At 41.5% G+C, this 18,682-nt stretch overlaps 1 protein-coding gene across 1 annotated transcript; it reads right to left on the bottom strand.

Moving 5' to 3' along the window:
* Nucleotides 1–386: 386 nt before the first annotated feature.
* On the bottom strand, nt 387–14,498 carry ETS2 (ETS proto-oncogene 2, transcription factor). Its single transcript, XM_035545671.2, has 10 exons — nt 14,108–14,498; nt 10,982–11,053; nt 7,916–8,036; nt 5,955–6,074; nt 5,328–5,528; nt 4,422–4,505; nt 3,367–3,609; nt 2,973–3,236; nt 2,145–2,263; nt 387–1,212 (listed from the first exon to the last, which is right to left on the bottom strand). Exons 2-10 carry the CDS (start codon nt 11,051–11,053, stop codon nt 997–999), a joined length of 1,440 nt encoding a protein of 479 aa, XP_035401564.1. The 5' UTR covers nt 14,108–14,498; the 3' UTR covers nt 387–996.
* Nucleotides 14,499–18,682: the final 4,184 nt, after the last annotated feature.

The raw sequence follows: 18,682 nt of genomic DNA, 5'->3' as shown, positions 1-18,682 counted from the left end.
GTCCCAGAATATTATATTAGTTTCTTGTAAAAATGCCAAAATGCACAAAGAATTGCCAACTTCAGTCTTGGCAAAATACTGAGCCAGTCCTCCTCCCTCCCCCCAATCATTTCATATCATAGGCATACCATATGCATGCATACTGAGTATGTATGTTGTCTCAGGCCAATTAAATATTTGCAGAAGGCTGTATAACCTAGACAAACATGAAATAGCCATTTGATAAGTTTACATTCATCCTATTTCAAAACACACATACAATTAGTTTAATTTACACTATACAATATCTGTTAAATAGGAACATTACAGAGCTTCAAAAAAAATCACTGAATATATACAAAACTGGATATTGAAATGGTATGATTTTCCTTCCCTTCTTAAAAGGGTTATTTTTTTTTTTAAAACAGTTGCTACATCTGGTTTTGGACACAGAGTGTTGATGTACCTGCAGCACATTTCTGGAGTAATAATAATAAAATGTGCTTGAGAACAACACATTAATATCAATTCTTCTTACTGCTCATTTAAAATAAATTATATACTTTTTAAATAAATTGCATGATATAAGATGGAAGCAAGGATGACGGTAAGTTAAAAAGAGAATCTGAGCAATGGTTCTGCTGCATCACTGGTTTCCTCATCGAACCTTTGGTTTTAAAGCCAACCCATCATATGGCAGTGTTAAGTAGCCGAAACACTTTATGTGGCAGTATAGGTAGTTGAAATGCTCAAGCCCAGAGCATTTCTGTGTCTTCATGACAGAGCTGCGATCTGTGCCAACATCCATGCTGCTCAAGTGCATGACACAGCAACAACTGAAGCCACTGATGAAATAAGGCCACTTCCTTCCAACTTCCCCTGGTTACAAAAATCAGTCAAGGTCCTTATTTCACCACCATTGCACCCATCTGAACAGCCGGAAAAACTGACTGCAGATGGCTCCTGGTCACAGTCCCAACACTGGGTCTCCACCTGCACGGCACCAGGCGGTTGGGCTCAGTCCTCGGTGTCAGGCTGCACCCCCAGCATTGCATGCAGCTCCTCTGCCGTGTACCCCAGCAAGTTCTGCAGGTCGCACACAAAGCGGTACACGTATCGCTTCCCTGATGTCTTGTGGATGATGTTCTTGTCATAATAGTAGCGTAGCCCTCGGCTGAGTTTCTCATAGTTCATTTTTGGCTTGTTTTTCCTTCTTCCCCACCTCCGTGCCACCTGCCAGTCCAAAAAGAAAGCACAAAAAAAGCAAATGTAAAGGGTTTGTTCAAGACATGTTCTTCCTGTTAGCAGATGATAAAGGCAGTTATTAAACCCCTTCTCAGAACATTTTATTTGCTTGGATAGCACAAGAGTTGGTGAGTGGATAAACTCCAAGACTCCAGCTCCGGCTTGACTAAGGTGAGCAGGACAAAGTAGCAGTGAAAAGGACACTTCTTTGCAGGGGATGGGCCCAAATGTGTTTAAGGAGATCAAGCTTCAGTGAAATATAGTTTCTCCTTTCTGGGAGGAGACAGTTTGAGTTTATTTTCTATTTAGTAGCATGGGACAGCTTTTTAAATGGAAGTTGAATTATAAGAAATCCCTTGGAGTTGAGGATTTCCCCCCCCCTTTCCCCTATTTTAAATAAAAAAGGCTTAAGTGGACTTGATATCATGTCTCTTAACACAGTAACTTTCCTACTGATAATAGTAATTGGAAAATGAAAGTGCATTCTCTTTATTTTTAATGCCTAAGCTTTAAGTTCCCAACAAATTTAAAAAGCAACTCTACCATATCTGCCATTTATCTAAATGACCTGCGGTACCTTAAGTGCCTTTTCCCCTGGCCTTTGTGCAATCTCAGATGCTGCTGATTCAGTTACGTTCAGTAAATTAATCTGCAGTATTGCTTACCCTGTTAAAACAGCTAACTTTGTATGCTACCTTTAAGCTTTGAACTATACAACAAGTTCTCATAACTGCAAGCAAATGCTGCTATTCCAGGGGGAGGAGGAGCATCCCACAGTATCCTGACCACACAGTAAAGCATTTGCAGATGAAGAGACTTCAGCAAGTGTCTGATCTTGCAAATGCTTTATGTTTAAGATGAGGTCCACAGATGGTGGATCAGACCCTAAATCTTTTTGTAGATTGCAGTTAACCACATACCTCATCTGGGTCAGCGAGTTTAAATTCCCATCCGTCTCCAGTCCAACTAATGAAGGACTGGCAGGATTTGTCAGTCAGTAACTCCAGCAGGAATTGCCATAGCTGTATAGGTCCACTGCCTGTTAAAGAGAGCAGGGGTGGGGAGAAGCCACAATTAGTATTTCTGCCAGCTCTTATCACAATCAATATAGGCAACCATATTTGTATCACAGAATAAATCTTACTATTACTCCAATTTTTTGTTTTTGAATATTAGAAAGAAGTCTAATTAAGATTTCCCTCTGTAACACAAATCTGCTCATAGACGTGTTGAAATTAAAGTGTCAGCTTTGTCATAGAAACACAGGATCTGATGCAATCTATGGCTTCCCTTGGTTATACAGATTATTTACCCCTACCTCCCACTTTGCGGCAGCTGCAGGTCAGCCCTCATGTCCTGTCCTGCAGCCCTTGTCTCGTCAGACTTTCTATAAGAAGAATCTGATTTCAGCAAGGACTACAGGAACAAGGTCCTCATAAGTAAGCTGACTCTTGCAGAAACTCAGAACTGGGGAATACTTTGTTCAAGTTTACCTCTTTTCAACAGATCAGAAAGTGCATTTGAGTTCTACAGCATTCTGATGTACCTGTGTGTTCTTACTTAAATGGATAGTTCCATGGGACTTTCCTTATGAACGTTTAGAATTCAAGCTCCTCATGAGTAGTGGTCTCTGACCACATTGTAATACACACTGCAATACTACACATCTTTATCAGCACAGATACACACTTACAGAGAATAAATATGTTACATAAGAAGAGGAGTGACCATTTTGCTTCACCACTTACCAGTAAAGCCAGCTAGAATTGCTGCTGGTATAACTGGTTTCCCTTGCTCTACAGGATCACTTCTGTCTTGAATATAGTCTTTGAAAGACATTGTAGGTTTGTTCAGACACAAGGACTGGCTACAGTCATCTTCAAAACTCTCATAGGATGGCACACGCTGTAAATCCACTAGTGATGACTGGCTGTTCCAGGACTGCAGCATTGAATCTGAGCTTTCGTAACTTTCTGCACCACTGTCGCTAGATTCATGTTCTCTAAGTTTACCTTCATAAGAAAAAAAAAGAAAGAGGAAAAGTGTGTTTTTCCTCCCTTTTCTAGCTTGTATATATAAACTATGCAAGGGAGGGAAAGATACGGTTTTGGACTTGTGATTATTACATGGATAGTAACTCACCAGAATTATCTATCAGCAAGTTCAGATTGCTTCTTGTGAAATCTTGATTTACTGCGCAGTAGTTGACCCCAACTGCATCTACTTGGGTTTTAGGAAACAATGAAAACTCTTGTTCTGGATTGAGAAGATTTGGTCCCGTGGAAGTCTGGCAGACGTCACTCAGGAGACTGGGTTTGGGATAACTGAGGGCTTTAGGGTACCCAGGCATTTGCATTCCGTAAGGGGTCTGATCCATGTTAACAGCTGAAGGAAAAAAATAAGAGAATGAATTAAATGGTTTTCTCCACAGCCCCTTGAACAAACTAACACACCTCAAGCACCCCACTAGAGCTATGACATTAAGTAGTTTCCCCGTTAAAAATCTGAGTGGTGTTAGATGCTATAGAGCTCCTTGAAAGGCTACTGACATCAGTGAGAAGATTCCCATCTACTGGGATCCAAATCAGATTCTGTTAATCTCCACCTCGAACTTCAGACCACAGATACGTATATTGTTTGTTCTTCAAGGAAACTACAGGACTACAGAAAAAGCTGGAGAAGCTTAAGTGGTTTTGAGGAAGGCCCTCATCATTAAGTGATGTAATTAGGCTGACCTAGAGATCAAACTGTGGTTCAGTAAAACAACACCAATCACACAATCTGAGGGAACGAGCACTTTGTCTCTATGGTTGTGCCATACACCGTCAAAAGCTCTGTTACACTTCCACAGTCTTCAAAAAGGCCTAAACATAGCTCCTGCTGCTGCTTTTTGACTGTTTGCTAGAGGTGGGAGTGCTCACTCTGCTCCACAGATGTAGGCTTTGGCATTCAAAGAGGAAATTTTCTTTTTTTCCTCCATAGCCCTTGCTCTTCAAAAGACTTCTGATATGAAATAGATGACAATTAAACAATACTAGGAAAGAAGATAGCAGCAACTGAAGTGTTTTCCTGAAGCGTAGTAACTATTCTGGTGCCTTTTTTTTTTTTTAAAGCAAACAAAAAAACAGATTGGGATCTGTGACATGCTTAGAATAAACATACCATATCTAAAATGTCAAATTTCTTAAAATACATACTTAAGGAATTATTGTTAACCCAGGGAGGAACTGAGGTGAGATGAGGGTTCTCCACATATTGATCCTGTGTCTTCTCTTGACTGTCTGGAAAAAAAGAAGAAAATAGAAAACTTGGTTTTATGATTTTAAAGAACTAACCTGTATAGAATGAAATGTTTCTGAGTCAAGTAGCTTGGGGTCACTCACATATCCTTTACTTACGTACTTCAACTTCTCTCTCTCTCAAAAGAAAGCTGCCAAGAAATGCCCCCAAAGACCTCACAAAAAAAAAAAAAAAATCTACTAACTTCTGGTAGGCTTGAAAACCATCATACTAATTGATTTTTAAGCATAAAACATAGGAACAACAACGTCAAGGTCCAGGTCCTTAACAATTGCAACTACAGAGTATTACACTCCAATATCAAGGGAACACATAGGTCACCACATACGGAGTTTTAGCAACTCCATTAGTGTTAAGATGCCTTAGGCATCCTTGACATCTTTACATTCATTTATTGAATAATCTCAAAACACTACATAAAAGGAACAAGACCAAATACCTGTAATGATGTGAACACGTTTTGTCCAATTTTTGGTTGAATACCTTTATTTTTAGTAAATGAGGTATTGCAAGAGCCTTATCCTAATCACATTATTTCAATGATTATTCCAAATAAAACTTGACCACAAGAGGTACTCAGTCTGAGCACAGAATGGCTTCTGCAAATACCTGCACATGGGCTTTGTGTGCAAAGGATATAATGCAACTGTTGATAATGCTTTTATTAACCAAGTTTTAAATTTAAACTTGACTTTTCACATATAACAAAAACCTTACATAGTGAAGTAAGTGTTGAAAGAGTCCTATTTCTGTCTGTCAGAAAAGCCTTAGAACAAAAGAGTTCTTTCTGTCTCTGTAGTTACCTTTTATCATCTGCTCCAGGTGTTCCCACAGAATATCACCCACATAGTCAGGTGCCAGTTCCAAGAAGCGCTCCTTGCCCAGGTTACAAAGGTCTTGGCCACTCATAAGAAACTGATGGAAGTTCACATTTGCCAAGCTAAACTCATTGGTAGCCCAAGAAAGCCACTGGCAAACTTGCTGCTCAGTCCACAGCCAGGGATCTGTAAGACAGAAAGGATCTGGTATTTAGAGATAACTCCTGACCTGTGCCAGCTCCTGAAACAATCTTCATTAGAAGGCAGCGCATGAAAGAAATTGTTAACCACAAATTACTTAGTTCTGAAGCTTAGGCTTCAGAATGAGTTTATTTTTGAATTTAAAAAGAAGTCCTCTATTTTCCTTCTGCATTCACTTTTAATCTGAGATGTCCTCAGCTTGGTTGTCTCTCTTAGGCTGCCAAAATATGAGCTCTCCATGCACCCATTTTTAATACCAGAAAGTTCAGTCTTTCCAAATCAAGCTGTGCCAGATTCACATAGGATCCATTCTTGCATTTCCTACTGACATCATTCTTTCTCTTTTGAAAGAACCGCTATTCAGCATCCTCCTTAGCATTAAAAAAAAGCTAATAAATAGAAAACACTTACTATTTGGGATTCCCAGCCGACACTGTTCCTTTGTGAAACCATTGAAAGTCTCTTTCAAGGCCTGACTCATGACAGCCTTACTGCACGGGGTTAACAGAGGCAATTCACAGTTGTTGGACTCTAAAAGAGAGAAAGTGGGAGGAGGGAAAAAGGAGATGCATTAGCTTTTAGGCCAGTGAAAGAAGTGACAAGATTTTGCTGCAAAATTTGAAGAATAAGAACAGGATGCTAGAAACTATGTATTTTAAAACAGAAACAGAGTAGATCCATTTTCAGAACATCCAGTCTGACTTAATATATTGTCATTACTAAAGTCTTTGCAGTACTGGGTTGATAAAATTACTTCATGATAAATTAAAGCTTTACTAGTTTTCATCATATAGATCCTTACTGACTCTTAATAGTTATACAACATGACTGTTGCAAGGGACTTTTACTAGAACTTTAAAAAAAAGGAAATGAGACTGCTTTTTCCTATTTTCTCACCTCTAATTTGACCTCAGACTTCTTTATTTTAACTCTAGACAGCCTTCATTTAGTTTGAGAGCTAAGTCACTGACAGTAGGGTTACTAAGAACTAGCTTGCACTATTCCACACCATGTACCAGCAAACTATTTCTGACCTTCCTATATATTTCTCAGTCACCTGAACCAAACAAATGACTGATCACAAGCTGCTGCCCAGTGCATAAGTAATGCAATAAAATCCCAAACCAGCATCATCCTAGGCCAGTATAAATTACTAATCTGCATAACTGATCTTTATGTTTGCAAACAGATCACATTTTAAGGACAAATTTGGCTTCCACTCCGTGTTTCTTACTGAAGAATCTTCACTGAAAGATGCCTCTTATTACTCTGAAAAAAGAATCTATAAGCTGAAGAAAACTAGTTAGACTCTCTAAATGATTCAGATTAGGAAAGCTTTTACTCATATTTGGTTTGTGATTGGTGCTGTTAAGCTAGGGGGTAATTTAAGAACATTTTAACCACCTCACTCCTGCATCCCTGAACACCTGAGAGCCTCTGAAAACTAGCACACAGGCAGCACTTGAAAGCTCTCCTATGTGAGAGGCATATAACAGTGACAAGGTATATAAAGGTGATGAGTTATCAGACTTCAAGCCAGATCGTGAAGGTGTGTGGCTCTTCTTGTTTTCCTAGGTCCTGACTATGTACAGGCTCCATTTGACCCAGCAAGTGGATCTCATCACCAGCCACATGCTTAACTTCTGTTTTTAACCACACCCATCCTCAATATCTGCTAAGACTTGCTTTGCTGACCAGAGCAGGTAACTGATTAGAATATCATGTTACAATGGGAGATGAAGGCAGCATCAGGTAAAATACTGACTGTTTTTGTCAGGGAAAAAAAGCTAGCAAAGGAGTTTAGGCAAGGATTTGTATAGAACTACTGGTAGGTCATGTCCTACACACAAAAAAGACTTGTAAACATCCTCACCCCTATTTTTTTCCCCCCTTTTTAAGGTTAGGAGTAAAACAAATCCCTAGGGAAAAAGAAAAACAAGGACTGTTCTAGGATTTAGTGCCAGAGGGTCGAAAAAAAAAAAAAGCTTGCAGAATACTTGCAACATCTCAACTATAATTAAATTGTAAGTTTAAATACACATAATACTTTAAATATTTAAAATATTATAAATTAAATATTTTTAACTGCCTTAAATGATCTCTGCTTTAATACCTAAGGCTTCTTCCATGGACTGTCAATCTATTTTAGACTACTGAATCCCAGATCCCATTCTTTTTCAATGCAGAGAACAACAACTACCAACAGAGCAACTCACATGGATAAAGTCACGGATCTAAACACAAGTCCATGTAATCAAACCAATTTCTTTTTAGGAAAATCTACATGGCACTGTAAGAGTATAGGGTTGAGTTAGACCCCACAGATTTCTCTTTGATCTCTGGATTGGACCAAGGAACAAAGCAAAATTTACCATAAGAAGTAGAATCAAATCCTGTTGGCACTTCTTGAAGTGTTTGATCTTCATTTAGTGATAAAAAATATCCACCGAAGAGAGAGTTTGAGCTATCAAAGGTGTCAAATGCTGGCTGACGCTGCAAAGCAACAGAATAATAAAAGCCTTAATGTTAGCATTTTGCTAGAGCACTGCCAACTGAATTGCTAGGAAGTGGTTGCATTCAGTTTCCTAGATTTAGATCATGCACAACCACTATCTTGAATCAACTAACTCGTGCCTTTGAAATGTAAACACAAAGACAGCACATCTTTTTGTACATTAATACAAAACAACACTCAGACCACAGTACTAATCACATAGCATGTTCTGCAAGTCACAGTAAAGCAAAGTAAGGATATTCTAAGTTTTCCTGTAATTGAGACTTAACAATAGAGAATGCATGCATATTTCCAGATATACTTTGAAGAAATCCTAGCGTTTCCTTAACCCATTAAATTCACTGTCCACTTGAGTTCTTGATGGCAGAATTGGTAAGTATTGGAAAAAACGACTGGCAGTGCAAGACCTACAATAGATTTATGCACTTTTTTTATTTAATAGGAAATCCTTAGTCTGAACCCCATCACTTGAAGCTATACAGCCAGTTTTACAAGACTTGAGCACTTTTATACTTGTGAGTTACTGGATTTGCCAGCCACTACATTTTGCAGTCTTCAAGTGCTCAGTGAAATAGCTAATTTAATTATACAGAAAGGGATAAATAGGAGGGTAATAAAAGTGTTCCAAATAAAAGCGAATTCTACTGATGCATTAGCAGCCTTATAAATATCGGTACATTTTGAAAACCTAACTTCTTGCATACTTAACTTGCGTCAACTGAATATGCTAAAAACAGAGTACAAGCACTGGGTTTCTCCAGCCACATAAGGGTTTGGTGGAGGAGGCAGGGAAACGTGAAAAAAAGGGGAAATAACTTTAAAAACAACTTATGCAACTTGTCTGTTAGTCATAGGGAAACAGTATCTGCACCATCCAGAGGCAAAAACGAATAAAAATTGCCTGGAGATTTCAAAAGCACCTGAGGATAGAATATTGTTCAGGAAACCTACAGCACATATGGCAGCTCAGGGAGGTGAAGACTAAGGCAACTTGCAAATGCTTCTTTTATTTTTTTTTTAAGCATGCAGCGGTATGCCAGTTAGTGCCCAAACAAAAAATATAGCTGAGGACAAGGCCAAAAGAGTTTTCAGGGCTGTATTCAGGTGCAAGGCAAAAGCAACCTGAACGATGTTTCTGCAATAGCAAGAAAGTGTTAACATTTCCACATGTTCCCTAACTTTCCTTTCGGTATCCTACAAGGTTTGGAGGGGCTTGGGAGTCTTTCTTGCGCTAGGTGCCTCTTGGGTGCTCCTGCTGCTCCTCCTCAGTCCCTCATACTAACCCTAATAAGAAACTAAGGACCATCAGCCTTTATTTGTATTTTATAACAAGCTGCAATGCGTGCCACTATATTGATTATGAAAGCATATATTCCGCAGAAGAAAAAGCACGCAAAGTACACAATATCATGTCTCTAGGGGTTAACTGGATTCAGAAATCCCCACTGAGAGCTGGCCAGTGGAGACAAATTGCATACAGTCAGTTCAGGTGCCAACCACAGCCAGCAGAAAAGAGTCAGAGCAAACCCGTGAAAAACCTCACAACCGAATGAAACAACACGCTAACATATTTGGCATTTGTTATTAAAGAATTCTTGGTACATTACTAGATAAAAAGCACTGACTCATCGCTAGTACCTAGAAGAAAGGGTAAGTTCTTTCAACATAATCTGGAAACTCCTGCATTTTGTGTAAATAGCTGACCCTTATCCTGAGTCACTGGAAAAAATGCTGTGGCATGTGAATGAGTAAAATCTATACTGTACTAGTTTCACATTTCAAAAAGGATTAAATTAATGTTTAAGCAGGTTCTTGTTTTGATAGTAAATCAAGAGGAAAAAACAATGTAGAATAAATTCTGCTTGCTCTATCAGTCATGCAACCATTTTATTTGTTTTTTCAACATATGTTAACAGTAATTATTACAGAAAAAATAAAGAGTAGTGAGAGCAGCTACAAAGTACTAGAATATGGGTCTTGATTTTGAATTAATTACATGACAACTAACACTGACAATCTGCTTAGCACAACTACTGTGTTCAAGAGCACACTGCTGTCAAGTTGGGGGAAAATTCTTTTGGACCCTGTTGTTGCTCGGGCAGTAGAAAAAGTGAAGAGGGGACAAAGTATCAGAGGAGTCAGAACACTAAAGTCTCACTAACTGATTCTAAAACTGTGTCTAAGACACAGACTTTCTTCAAAGTTAAAGATTAGGAAGTCACTTTCTGTTCTCATTATGCAGTTTACGTTAATCAATACTGTGTTAAAAAAATGACATTGGGATGAAAAGTATCGTACGTGAATGTGGAAGTGAGAAGCATTTAATAGACTGAGTCGTTATAACTTAATTATCCTTTGCCTTCAGTTTTTAAGCTGTTTTCCAAACAAGATAATAAATACAGCTTACCTAAGGATAAAATATATTGAATAACTAACTTTGGTTTCTTACAGGACTGCCATTTCATATAGTTGCATGCAGTAAGTGAAAAAACCTTTTTTCATACAATAGTCTTGAAGAATCAGGTTTAACTAGAGCTAACAGAACAACACTGCCAATCTGCTCAAGTTAGCTATATAAAGATCACTCATACTGCCAGCCCTGGAACCTTTATTTAGACTGAATTTCTACGATCTCCAATGAATTTGGGCTCAGCTCTTGTCTACCCTCTTGTTTTCAAATTCTTAGGACAGGGGATGTAAGATTTATGTTTCCCTCAGTTCCACTTTGCTCATACCCACCAAACTCTGTGGGAATACTCTAGAAGAAATCTACAGGTCACAATCAAGCTATTAAAACTTGAACATGCATTCAGCCTGGCATGGTTGTACAATTCTTTGCTAGCATTAATAAAAACACAGTACATGCCCTTGGTGGGAGATGAGAGCAGTTGGGTTTAACAGCTGCTTGCTCACAAGTACTTACCTTGAGCATTCCTCTGTACATGGTCGACACGGGAGCTACTTGATCCATGTTTCTGATCCCAAATTCACTCATCTGAAAAACGAGAGGGGTCACATGAAGCACATTGCTATTGAGGAAGGAAGCAAGTTAGAGACACATTTACATCTCCTACTGCTTGAGCACAGACTGCAGAACAGCTCTCTGCGTGAGGTACAGGCAAAGCCTTTTTCATTGTCCACATCCCAACTACACAAGGCACAATTTTTATCTTGCTTGAGCAGCTTTTAAGTGGAAGACTTTTCCCAGGCATCAGCGGAGTTAGAGTTTTGTGATATGAGCCACAAGAGGATGATTAACTTCTGATACCCAAAGCAAGGTCTTTTAGTACCTCACCTCATTAGACGCTCATAAAAGCCTACAGAGGTCCTTTGTCCATCGAGTATCTATCGAGTACCTATCACTTAGAGTCATTTTCTAACTTTTCACCCATTATCTTAAACATTAAGCCTTATGCTATCTTTGCTTACTATATTCACGCCTACATGCCACAATTCCCTTCGGACTTTGCTTTTTCAAGTACCGAAGAAAAACAACAGAGCACTCACCATGCTACAGGCTGGCATCCACCCTACTCGCTCCTCTCATGAATTACCACTGGAAGCTAACTCCAGGTACCATCAGCCTGCTTCCTTCACTAGGCAAAGCATCTCCGAACAGTGTTATTTTGCCTATTTTGTAAACATGGGATCGGTGTATTTATACACCTTTGGAAGGCTCAGGTACAAATCTAAGGGGTTCATGCCATAAGATGTCCTTCTTACAGAGCTGGGACCACCAACAGCTACTGAAGTCAAAGCTATCACGTTCCCTGTGTTACCAGGAAAAGGATTGTGCGAGGCCTGTATAACTTGCTCTCGTATATATGACTCAAGGAGTAGAGTGATAAGATTCTTATCCTTTTACTGACCTATGAGAGATCAAACGTAAGGAATAAAGCCAATTTTAAGACCATTGTTCAAGTTTATCATGATGCTGTAATTCAGGTGTCGGTAAGTGATACCTTATCAGACTAGACCGCGGCAAGTTGTCTCAACAATTTTCCTTCTACTTTGTCAAAGCATTGTGCTATTTTGTTCTACGGAAACCGCCTGAAAGTGTGCACCTCTACTTAAACAAAGTCACGGAGGACATAAATAATCACAGTTCTGTGGGAACAGCAATAATTACAAGCAATTTCTCTCTAGCCATTTTAACACAGGAAAAAAATAAATCAAAATACAATCTTGAACTCAGAAAGAGATGGCAAATGCGAGCTTAACAAAACAAACAGAGCCTGCCAAAATGACAAATTCAAAGTCTGTCTGTATAGCAGAGGAAGAGAAAAATACCCAACAGCCAAAGACAGATCCCTTTCATCCTCCTACATATGCAATCACCAAAAAATAAATAAATAAATAAATAATAAGAGTCCTTAATCTGAAAGGCCCATTTCAACTTCACTGTTATGAGATGTATGGGGCTTATCACCAAAACAAAACAAATCAACTGGATACAAAAAGAACAGTCAACTTATACTTCATTAACACTACCCAAAAGTGCAACCTACTGAATGATGGGTTTCACCCCAAATAGCGTGTACAAATATTTGCGCTAAATTACACATCTCATTGAGCACCAAAGAATTTTACACAGCGTGAGTCTCACTCAGCAAGCATCCTAATATTTTCATTACATTTCCCACCGTTTAAGCTGTTTACCCCTGCATTCAACTGAGCTTTTTAAAAACAAACAAACATATGGCCATTTCTAATACCGTTTCGATGCTGAAATCAGCACAGTTATATAGGGATAAGTAGCTATAAGCCTTACCAGTGGGAAAGCACTTGTGAAAACACTATGCACATTTTCAGTAATCTTAGATCTGATCCCCAGTGAGCCCTATAAACAGGATTTCTGACAATTTCAGGTGCAGTCCTGGCCTCTGCATTAATTCTGTTGGGAACTTTCCCACTGATTAAAGGTTTCCATCCTTCCCAGCTTTTTGCTTGTTTTTTTTTTTTTTTTGGACACACTTAGGGCACTAAGACAGAGGGTTTACAAGAAGCCTTCATTACTCGGCGTTGCTCATTAACCCAGCTCGTTGCATTTCCATGGCCTTCCCTGTGTGCTACGCACCTTGTGAAAAAAAGACATCAGAGCTTTGGTCTAACAACACAGGCAGATCCTACCACGTTTTGTAATGCTCTAACCAAATCTCTCAGGTTGTTACGGGTTCCTAGAGCCTTTGCTTACTACACATCAGTTTCCTACCCCGCAGCATGACCACCTTCCAGCACGGGAACTGCAACAAGCAATCGGGACCGAGAAGGCAGCATAGCTTCTCACGATGAAAGGGTTAAAGCCTTTTTTTTTCCCCACTGGACTCCAAAAGCTGCTGTTTGAGTCCAGAAAAGACACTAGGGCACGATGCGCCTGGGCCTCACTTCCAGCTCCTCCGCTGCCGCTGCTGACTGTGACTTGCCAGCTATAATTGGTTTAACTGGCAGGACACCTTCTTCAACACCCCCGCAGAGCCGAGCGGGTGAACCAGAACAGGGTCAACAGGATCAGGCACTTATTAACTAATACTCCTGAATTCTGATCAACTTCTCTTCAGCAATAACCGGGTGCTCGCCCACAGCCCGAGCGGGCTGGGAACCCATCCACCAGGCGACCTAAGCCATGCTAGTGCCTGCAGTGAGAGAACCTCCACGGCTTTTTTTTCTTAAATAGAAAGAAAAAAAGAAACAAAAAACCCCAAACCAAGCAAACAGAACCCTACAAACAAACAAAAGGAATAACCGGGCTCCTGTCAGCAGGATCTCGTTTCCCACCTATGCCCAACCCCCTGCAGCTGCCGAGGAGAGTCCCCTTTTGGCACCTAAACTCAGACGGGGGAAATTCACCCGACCCGGCATTTTTGGGGTCCCTTTCGAACACCCTCTGCCCGTTAACCCCTTCCTGCCCGCCTCTCCCCGGCCAAGCTCCCTCCCCCGCCGCGGGCGGCGCCGGCCGCCATCACCCCCCGGGTCCGGGTCCGGGCTGGGGGCGATGCCCGGAGCCCCCCCCACCTGGGCTCGGGGCTCCCCCGGGATGCCCCCCGCTCACCTGGCCCCCGAGCGCGGAGCTCGCCTGCTCCTCGGCTAGCCCCCTCCCCGGCGGCGGCAGAGTCCAAAAAAAATAAAATATAAAAAAAATAAATTTAAAAAAAAAAAAAAGGAAAAGAAGGCGCGCTGCCTCTCCCCGGGAGCCAAAATATCCTCGATGTGGCAGAGCCGGCCAACAACAACAGCAGCGGAGGAGGAGGAGGAGGAGGCGGCGGCGGCGGCAGCAGCGCCGGCTCGATCCCAGCGAAGAGTCCCGGAGGAGGAGGAAGGGGGCGGGAGGAAGGGGGCGGGAGGCGGGCGGCTGCGTGGGCGCTGCCGGGCCGAGCCGAGCCGGGCGGAGGCGCCGCTCGGAGCCGTGTGCGCTTCGCTGTGCCGTGCCGCCCGGCCTGCCCGGCGCTCTTCAGCGGGCAGGGGGCGGTGGCGGCCGGAGGACCGCCCCCCGGAACCCGGCCCCTTCGGCGGCAGGGCGGCGGGGAGCGGGGCGGAGGCCGAGGGGGGAATGGGGTAGCCTGGTGTGCCCTGGTTTTGGGGGTCCGGGGGGTGCCAGGGGTGGCTGTGCTGGCTGGGGGACTGTGGGAGGGGACCCCCACAGTGTGGGGAAGGGAAAAAAAGCAGTATGGGGTGATTCCAGAAACACATTACCACCCCCCCCCCCCATCTGTACACCAGATAACTCATCAGGGACATTTTCCATGCTTAATTAACGCCTGGCCTCAAGAATGCTAAGATAGGAGAATCAACACCGACGTGCCCAGTGACCTCCCCTGCCCAAGTGAGACCCTGGGCCCAGGGAGGGCAGCAGCCGCTGTGCATCCACCCTCGCTTCCACCCTTTCCTCCTCTTGGTTTCTGGTGACCCTCAAGGGAGCTGAACTGCCTTTAAAATGCTGTTCTTCAAGCTTGCTGTGACACGCTGCTTTATTTAAGCTAACTCCCACCTCAAATTAACACTTGTGTCGTATGGCTGTAACTTCTCTTGGAACAGGAGTCCCCAGTAGCTGCCACCCCTTGGTTCCTCAGCAGATTTCAAACGACCCTTTGCCACGTGCCAAAGCTGTGGTTATTCGTACCGACAGAAAGCTACAGTGCCTTTGGCTGGTGGTGGTGCAGTTGTCAAGGCCACCTCCTTCGATGCTCTCCAGCTATTTCTGGCCACAGCAAAGGCCAGACCATGCCACTTGTTGCCTCGGAGTAAGATTTTTCTGGTATTTCTTTCAAACTCTTCAGAATACCTCCTCCTCTCCTTAAGAAAGTGGCTGGTACTTGTTTCCTTACGGCCAAATGTCACCAGGCAAGTTGTGACAGCACACGTTGAGACTGGAAGAAAAGTCTTGATTATGCCAGTGACATTTCTCACTTCGGGAGAGTCCTGATCTAATAAGGCAACATCTGTTAGAATCCTAAGGGAAACCATTAAAAACTGTATGTCAGCTGGATACCAGTTTTAATTATAACACTGACAAAAACAATTGTGCCACCCTTTATACAGGGGAAACATCTGCCAAAAAGATAAGATGAAAGGCTGGGAGTTATTTATTTCTTGCTAAATTGATGTGTTGGAATCTGGAGCAAAATGATTAAGTTGGCTGTATTTTCCTCTATTTAAAATCTTATTTTAAAAGTGATTCTTATCATATACATTAATTTAATTTCATCGACACTTATTGCTGGTATAAAATTCACTGTTGCTCCATTACAAGTGGTACACGCTCAGTAGGCTTGAGTGCATGATATATATCAAAATTGATATATATTTTATAAAATGACCTGATCAACCCAAACAAACAGTGAGGGTAGCCCTGCTTGTGTCAAGGACACTCAGAGCTGCTTTCCGACCTGGATTATTCTATAAGTCTGTGTTCCCTCTGCGTACTACTCATTGCCAGAGAGTAAAAGCTAGAGAGATAAAGAAAAAATAGTTTTTGTTTTGGTTGAAAATGCTTCTGTATTGTACAAGTGTGTTTTGTTTTATTTTAGGAAGCATCCATCTGCCTCACAATTGCTTTAGCCCTTATCTGTGTTTTTTTGCATGTGTGTTGGTATACAGAGAGATAAAAGGAGGAGCTGTGTATAACATGATGAATAATCATGGTGTCAGCACCAAGCTGTAAACGTTGGACATTTTTTGTTGTGGACCCACTAGTGCTTTCTGGTTTTTTAGGGTGAGGGAGAACTAGCTCCAGTACTCAGGGTTGAAGTGGCTAGAAAGACAAAAAGAAAGCACGGAGATAAAGATAATAATAATAATAAATATTTGCATAATCGTTGTACTAGGATTCTGTGGTAGTCCAGATAAGACTTATTTTTTTCTTTTCAGTCCTTGTTGTTTATAGATTTCTTGTTTTAAAGAGGACCCATGCTGCAAGTAGGTTGTTTATGTTTGTTTGGTTTTGGACTTTTTTTTTTTCTTTTTTCCTTCCTCTGCAATGGTATCTCAGAAATATGCTGAAAAATGACCCTCTTGTAATGCAGTGAATTAAGGTGAAGGAACTTTTAGCATTTGTTACAGTATTCAAGTACACGACGTTTTGTGCTGAAAGCAATGGATGGTTGTCCGAGGGGACAATTTGGCCCCAGATTTCTGACCTGAGCAGCTGCAATGCTAATTTGCAGGTTCACTGGAGGAGAGGAGGAACAGCTGAGTGCTGGGGCATCCCAGGGATGTATTCTCACCTGTGCCAAAACAGAGGGGGAATAAGATCCTAAAAATGTAGAGGTTTAAAGCACAAAGAAGGAATGAGAGGCAGCAGGTATGTGGCAGAGCTGCATTGCAGCCAGTGCTCCAGCGAAGGTATGACTTACTTCTCCAGAATTTCTCTTGCGACACTGAGAGGACACTCAGGAGTGAAAACCCTGTTGTGCTTTCAAAGTATGCGCTGAGCACTCATCTGCATGTTGGCTCAGCTCCCCTGCCCATGTGTGTTTGGGGCATGCGTGGCCCTCCTCCTCATTCTTCTCCTCCTCCTTTTTCTCCTCCTCCTCCTCTTCTTGGCGAATGCCTGGGATCACTGAGTGACCAAAACAGGGTTCAGCACCTGGCCACCCTGTCCCTCTGGGTAGGGTAAACAAACACCCTGGTCATGCATTGAAGAGAGGAGGCTGCCTGCTTGTGCCCCCCAAAGACAATTAACAATGAAATGGCGGCAGGGAGCATCTGTAAGGTCACACCATAAAGGGTCTCGGGAAGTGACAGCTTTGGAAAGTAGAGACCTGGTTATCTTGGACTTCAAACAACATGCTGTTATGGTTGAAACAAAGGATGAAACTCGTTGGCCCCATGGTTCAAATACAGCTAAACCAAAATATTTATACAGGGCTGGGGAAAGGGCGGTATCAAGAAGTCTTTATATATGTAATATATTCTTCACTTGATGAGGAAGAAGCTGTTAAAATAAAACACCACCAACTATCCCCACCGAAAAGGTCTCCCCACAGTACATGGTGAACAAAATATGACCAAGATCATTTCTGCGAAGGCATCTCCGTGAGTCATAAAGTATGGCAAGTTATTCATGTGTCATTATTCCTAGCACATGCAAACCAACACTAGTAATTACCACAGAGAGAAAAAAAATACTATGTCAAAGTTCTGCCAGCATGTTTGAACAGTAACAAAAATCACTGCATTTCATCTGTGTTGCATAAAGCTGAAGGAAATTAAGTAAGCTGTCAACTCCACCGTGTATAAAAATGCAAGGTTCTTCTGCTTCTAATTTTTTCAACAAGTGTAAATGTTAGAGGCGTGCTTCAGGTAGTGTTGCCAGTGGACAGAGAGATGCCTAACACATGAACTGTATGATGGTGGATCATATGACAGAAAAAAATAAACCTTTACCCTTCATACTAAAGCAGAAGATCAGTCATTAAACTAGCTAGTGCTTAAGGGATTGCTCATACCATTTTGGGTGTATTTAATTCATTTCATCCAGTTTGAGGCATAAAATAAAAAGCACATGTTAATATTTTAAGGCCAAGTGTATTCAGAAACTGATGAGCTTAATAATTGTTTTTGGATGACTGTGCTCAAAAAAATACACTTTAATGTCCTTTAGCAACAGAGCTTTTTCTTTTATTCCCTGCATTTTATGTACTGCTGGTTTCATTTAAAAATTACCCTGCTTGTGCACAGGTTTACGATCCTCTTGTTCAGCTCATGAATAACTGTGATGTGACCTTCATCACCAGGTGTGCTCTCCCATCTGGGTAGGCAGAGGCATGCTCCTCTTACCAGTTAGAGCAGTCCTGCGTGTTGCAATCGGCACAGTTCCCCTCTTCTCCTCCCCGTCATGAAAAAACATCAAGAGTTTTGCATCTTCCTCTGTGGCTGTAAAAGCTGCATGCTAGCACTTGATAAGTTGTCACAAGCATTTTAAAAACTTAAGCACTAGGTTTATTGATAATGATGTTTACAGTATGGGATGGGAGAGGCCATTACTAGGAAGCCTGTTTTATGTTGCCTATTACTTTATTTATTATTCTCAACCTACTTTCCCACCCCTACCTTGCAGAGCAAATTCCCTTTTTGCACAGTTGGCTTTTTCATACCATTGACTTACGTTTGTGCAGTGAGAGTACAA

This window comes from Cygnus atratus, chromosome 1 (genome assembly GCF_013377495.2).
Source record: "Cygnus atratus isolate AKBS03 ecotype Queensland, Australia chromosome 1, CAtr_DNAZoo_HiC_assembly, whole genome shotgun sequence".
NCBI lineage: Eukaryota > Metazoa > Chordata > Aves > Anseriformes > Anatidae > Cygnus > Cygnus atratus.
The sequence above is the reverse complement of the archived record's forward strand: the minus strand, read 5'-3'. Positions and strand labels throughout refer to the sequence as shown.

Bases quoted from the DNA above. Each gene is read 5' to 3' on its own strand.
- ETS2 (XM_035545671.2), bottom strand. From the start codon at position 11,053: ATGAGTGAATTTGGGATCAGAAACATGGATCAAGTAGCTCCCGTGTCG. The intron at 6,075-7,915 runs GTAAATTTTGCT...TCTCTCTTTTAG, and splicing joins ATTTGATTCTACTTCTTATG to AGTCCAACAACTGTGAATTG. The intron at 3,237-3,366 runs GTGAGTTACTAT...TTTCTTATGAAG, and splicing joins CTTGCTGATAGATAATTCTG to GTAAACTTAGAGAACATGAA.